This window comes from Phascolarctos cinereus, unplaced genomic scaffold, assembly GCF_003287225.1.
Source record: "Phascolarctos cinereus isolate Bilbo 61053 unplaced genomic scaffold, phaCin_HiC Scaffold_2;HRSCAF=192, whole genome shotgun sequence".
NCBI classification, from domain to species: domain Eukaryota; kingdom Metazoa; phylum Chordata; class Mammalia; order Diprotodontia; family Phascolarctidae; genus Phascolarctos; species Phascolarctos cinereus.
In genome coordinates this window covers 77425293-77431292 of record NW_027555625.1, presented here as the reverse complement: position 1 = coordinate 77431292, position 6000 = coordinate 77425293, and the positions used below count along the sequence as shown (strand labels likewise).

The 6000-nt window shown below is 44.2% G+C and overlaps 1 protein-coding gene across 1 annotated transcript in view; it reads right to left on the bottom strand.

Annotated features, from left to right (window-relative positions):
• Nucleotides 1–1227: 1227 nt before the first annotated feature.
• VAT1L (vesicle amine transport 1 like) overlaps nucleotides 1228–6000 on the bottom strand; it is a 111532-nt gene continuing 106759 nt past the window's right edge. The window contains exon 9 of the mRNA XM_020964872.2: nucleotides 1228–4128. Coding sequence (XP_020820531.1) covers nucleotides 4030–4128 — 99 coding nt within the window. The 3' untranslated portion in view covers nucleotides 1228–4029. The remainder of the gene's footprint in view (nucleotides 4129–6000) is intronic.

Genomic DNA, 6000 nt, shown 5'->3' with positions numbered 1-6000 from the left:
TGAGAGGTTAGCCAATCCAATCCCTTCACTTTGCAAATGAGGCCTGAGAAGTTAAGTGACTCAGCATGACATAGGCTGTACATGTGTTGTGGGCCAGGATCCTGATGGGAAAATTTTTAAGAAAGAGAAAAAAATGGGACAGCTAGGTGGCGTAGTGGATAGGGCACCGGCTCTGGGGTCAGGAGGACCCTAGTTCAAATCCAGCCTCAGACACTTGACACTTACCAGCTGTGTGACCTTGGGCAAGTCACTTAACCCCACTGACGAACAAAAAAAACAAGCAAAAAAAAATTGCATTGGTTGGATGGATGTTGATGAGAAGAGGAGGTTCTGTCTCAGAAACCTTTTCCAGAAAAAGGCAGAGCTGCTTTCTTTGATAGGTAGATTCATAGACTCATGGGTTGTGCTGCCCATTGGAATGAGAGGGCCTTGAGGGTGGGGACAGTCTTACATTTCTATTTGTAGACCCAGCAAGCAGCATGATACTTTGCACAGAACCTGCCCTTAGTGTTTTTCATTCACTTGTTTGCTCATTTCATTTCATTCATAAATTATTAGAGCTGGAAAGGGCCATACAGCCTGCCTGATCTCTCTTCATAACCCGGCTCCAAATCACCTTTTCATCCTTATCTTGTCCTTCATGTACTTTTACCTTCTCATTGAACTCTCCATCTCACTCTTGACCTAGCCCCTCTAGCACCCTGCTTTTGCTCACACCAAACACAGTGGACTTCTGTCCCCCACCTTCATCAGCCGAAATTCTGTTTCCTTTAAGGCCCAGTTCAATCCTTACTTCCTCCATGAAGCCTTCCCTATAGCTTCCCTCCTCGTGTTTCTCAAAGCACTTTATCTGAACATCTCCTTCCCCTTGTACCATATTTATTTGTGCTCTTGTCATTTTTTCCCTGAAGTTTGTAAACTCCCTGAAGCCAGGGTCTGTGGAATAAATATCTACCATCTAAATCCCAGCACAAAGTACAGTGTCTTTCCCTATGTGCTTAATAATTGTTTGTTGAAAAGAATTCAGTGGCATTTCATGATTCTGGTGATTTTTTTCTCTTTTATGAGCTCAGACTTGTTTATACAAGGCTTTTCTGTAAAACGATTTGTGTAGCATGGGTGTTCTTAGAAAAGGGTGCAGGGAATTCATTTCAGTGTCCTGCCTCACTCTGTGTAACAGCACTTTGAGTCGCTCCTTATGTTCAATCAGTGACAGCCAGGCAGGGGTTAATGCTATGCGTGATATTTTATTCATATTTTAATGTAAACATAACTTGCTTTGTAGGCACAATATAACCAAAGCTCTAAAGCAACAGGGACAATTAAACAATGTTTAAGATCACTCCAATCAGGCTTGAGTTCCAAAGAGGCCGTCACAGTTCCTTAAGGCAAATCAAGACTTTCCTTTGCTCCAGGAAAACAATCATTTGACTGGAAAGAGGGTAATACAAACAGTAACTGTGGTAGAGCTCACATTTCTCTTCCTTCCTGTCCCCTCCCCCTCCTTGTGTCCCTCCAGCCCCTGGGATCAGCTGTGGCCTGGTCGTGACAGGTGGCCTGATCACACGTGTTTTCCACTGACACCACCCTTTGTGTCTGCAGGTGGTGTCTGGGGGCAGCATTGGCCTTCTTGTCCTTGACTTGTACAATGGTAGATAGTTGCACTGGCCCCATTTTACAGCACCAGGAAGAGCTGGAGAGCGTGGGCACCCATCTTCCTCTGCCCCGTCACTGAGATCCCAAAGACTATTTCATTTCTAAAAAGAGCTGAGCTTCAAGACTTTCCCCTTGCCATCCCAATTGGGCCATCCCACTACCACTTGACTTAGTCTATCTAGCAGAGGCTTTTCCAGTACCTCTCAGAGACACAGGGTACATAGCTCTGTCGAGGTTCCTCTCTGCCTCCATTTTGGATGTGTTTCTGGGAGAGGTAAGACAAATCAACAAAACACAACTACAGAATGGGACAAAGCCCACAGTAAAACCTGACAACAGTTGTCACTGCTGTAACATATATACCCCTACAGTACACTGCCTATATCTCTAAATGGCACTGGGATGGAATATACTTACTCCTGATATGGAAAAGAGAAAATTCTGTCAGCATTAACTAGGAAATGTTTTTATCTTCATGGAAAAATTGCCTTTGGTAAATTTCCAAGGGTAATTCCTTCCTCCCCTCCCCTAAATGTATATTATTACTTACTCACCCCACCTATACAACCAAGGGAAACTCATTTCTGGCTTAGGTTTGGCACAATGAGGCATCTTCACAGCTGCCCTCTGCTCCTCCCCTCCCCACTCCCCATGCCTAATGCTGCTAAAGGAGCACAATTTCTGAGGTTTCCAATACGCTACTTCAATGGAGAAGAAATGAGGGTATCTTAGGAAATGTGTAAACAATTTATAAAAGACTCATTCAGTCCCATCACTTTGAGGAGTGTTGGAATACATATTCATCATGACTGCCCTGGAGTTCTGTGGGAGAAGTAGGGTCCTTGGTGTGTGGGAGGAAAGGGGACCCAGGAATCCTTCCATTTCCCAGGAATAGAAAGTGAGCTGAGACATAAGGCCATGCCAGCCTCTCCCTGTCTATTTTGTTTGGAGGTTGGGGTGGTCCTGTTTGTCCATGGTGAAGACAGCCTGTTTGTGGAGCCACTTAGTGGAGACAATTAGTCTGAAGTGCTTCTAAGGCCTGGTGATTATACCCATCCTTGGGAGGTAGCTCTGTTAGCTGTTTCTTACAAAAGAGTAAGGGAAATCATGTTTAATATTCTCAGAGGTATACGGATGCTGATTTCAAAGGGATTTAGGTCATTCCAGCTTTTTGCTTCCAGTGCCAGACTCTGTGTCTGTCACCTTGGGGCCAGCCTAGCTGTGAGTATGGGAAGGCTCATCACCAGAGGGTTGGTCACCATGGGATGAATGTTTTTGGCCGTAGCCATTCATAAAGAACATCTACTAATGTAGGGAGGGGCTGAGATCTGCATAAGTGAAGGAGGCAACTATGCTGATGAAACTGCAGACTGTTTGAAATACTGAAGAATTGAAGAAGGGCAAGTCATTCCAAATGCTCTCTGAAATGGTGGCTCTCTGGGAACACTGCATATCAAAAAAGATCCGGCTACTTTTGTGTTTGGCTTTAACCAATGAAAATTAACCTTCTGGATCATCAACAAATGTTTAAGGTTGGCACAAGCTCTGGAAAAGGAAAGATGCCCACTGACTTTTTCACACAAGATCTGCAAGCTTTTGGTCCTTAGGGGATCAATACTGAAAGTGGCTTAAATACAGCTCAGTTTGGCCTTCTGATGGCGAATGCGCAAAAATCCTCTCAGGAATTAATTTGGGCTTCCCACCTGCCACACTTTGTGACATAGTTTTGTGGATTAAAAATGTGGTATTTGGGAAGAACGCTTTGTGGGAAATGAAATGTACCTTCAGACAACACCTGTCACTAACCTACCTCCTGTTTTCTCAAACAATGCCTTATTTGAGCCAATCTGGTCTCCATATCCTAAAGTCAGAGCAATAGCATGACTGAGGGCAGTGAGTAGCAGGACTGGTCTGAAGAACTCTAAGACTTGATCAAATGCTTCACCTTTTCTTCAAATTCTACCATGCTCACTGCCTGGCACAGAATTCTACAATCTTAAGAGCTGGAAGGGATCCTGAAGTCCAACCCCTCCCTGAAGCAGGAATATCTTTTAGGTGTTGGGCCTGTGGGCTCATCCTAATTTGCAAGGCTGTTCTAGGAATACTGAGAGGGAACCACAACAGGTGGACCTCACTCACACAAGGAAGAGGAATGGCACGTCACATCAATGCCAAGATGCAATACTGAGCAGGGTAGGGTGGGCACTGAAGTTCAAAAAACAACAACCAACAGCTTTATAGCTTGGCGGACTGCAGACAAACACAACACACACGGCACTACGGCATTTGTTCACTGGCGCACAGAATAGATTCCCCAGTCCGGTTCCCTTCCTCCAATCATGTTTTCCCTCCTTTCACTGGGCATGGGGACCATTACTGGATGAAGGGCATCCGCTCCTTGTTGTCACTGTCTCCCTCGTGGTCCTCCTCCTCTTCTCCAGCCTCACTCGTTTCTGTGCTGTCATTGGCCATCTGCAATCACAAAACAAATGGTATAGGGGAGGCTCTGGGTCATCTGTGATAGACCCTTGAACTTCCCTGGCTTCTTAGGTCTAGCCTAACTTATGGCAGGCAAGCCTCGGTTTTGGACTGGTTCCCTCCTAAGTCAGCCAATAAGCATTTATTGAGCACTTCCTATATGGCAGACCCTGTGCTAAGCCCTGGGGATACAAAGAAACCTGGCCTCAAGAAGCTCACAGTCTAATGGGGGAGACAACATGAAAACAACTATGTACATACAAAATAGAGAGAGTAGATGGAAGGTAATCTCAGAGGGAAGGCACTAATAATTGGGCATGGCGGGTAGGTGGGAGTGTGATTAGGAAAGGGAGATTTGAGCCGAGTCTTGAAGGAAGCCAGTGAACCCTGGCTTTCCCGAGCAACAGGGAAATTTGGAAGATGGTAAGATTTCAGGGGAAGGATAATGATTTCTGTTTTGGACATGTTAAGTTTGAGACACCTCTTGCTGAACACCCATTTCTTTCTCCCCTATGTTTGTGCAGTGGGGTTTTCCCCTGACCCATCTCAGAGTCTTTGCCTATATCAGAAAGGGAAAACCAATCTGAATAAGAATCCTTCCTCCTAACCATAAACCCTTCTTCTCATAGCCCTCCCCTGAATCATCTAGATGCTCTGACGTAGAGTCCTGGAGGGATCGAGCTCTAGATGAGGAGTTGGGAGATGCAGGGAGACCCCTCTTCGTTACCGTCTCTAAGTGGTCGTCCAGCCTTGGCTTGAAAACCTCCAGTGATAGGCTCCCTTCCTCCAGGACAGCTCTAATTGTTAGGACATTTTCCCTTACATTGAGCAGAAAATTGTCTCTTTGCAAGCTCCTCCTCTTATTCATAGTCCTGATGGTAACACATTATAGACTACTGGGTCAAAAGGAAAAGATGGACAATCAGCTCCTAATGCAGATCACATAGCTGGTATAGAGGCAAAACCAAAAACAATAGTGATGGAGGCTTTTAACTCTATTGATACCTGCTGGAGCCTACTCTCTAACAAGAGTAGAGTGGCTGATACATTCTTTATCTGCCTTGCTGATAATTTTCATCTTTGAAAAAGTATAAGAAGGAATGAGGGCAACTACTATTCTGGACCTGCTTCTGACAGCAAGGAGAAATTAATGGTAAAATGGTGCCAATCTTAGGAAGGCAGGAACCCGGTCATCTTAGAGTTGTTTATGATCTATAAGGAGGCAAACACTGGTCATTACTTTGTGCTTATCCTGGAACTTAGACAAGTAGATTTCAAAGAGTTCAGAGAAAGTAAAGAAAAGACCTCATGGCCTTAGCCTCTAAAGAGAAGGCAGCTCAAGAGAGATAAGAATCTCACAAAAATGAAATTCTCATGATAAGGAAGGAAAAAAGTGAACCAAGAAGCTTCACAGAGAGCTTTCTAATTTACCAATTTCATACTGTCCCAGACACTTACAAGCTATGTGACCCTAAGCAAGTCACTTAACCTCTCTGTGCCTTGGTTTCTTTATCTGTAAAAATGGGGCTAATAATAGCACCTACTTCACAGGGTTTTTGTGAGGATCAAATGAGATAAGAAATGGAATGTGCTTTTCAAATCTTAAAGTGCTACATAAATGCTAGCTATTATAGCTACTTTGTTAAGGATACAAAAGATGAAAAGAAAGGCATGAAACAAAGATGGCTACAAAATATTGGTCAAAAGCAGTTCAAACAAAAAATGTGTGGGAGTTGTAGCAGATTCCAAGCTCAATCTGAGTCAAATGGATGATGCAAGAGTAAAAATAGCTAATGCGACCTTGGACTTGATGGAGGCATAGTGTTCCGAGCTAGACAGGGAATAATCCCATTGTACTCTGCCCGG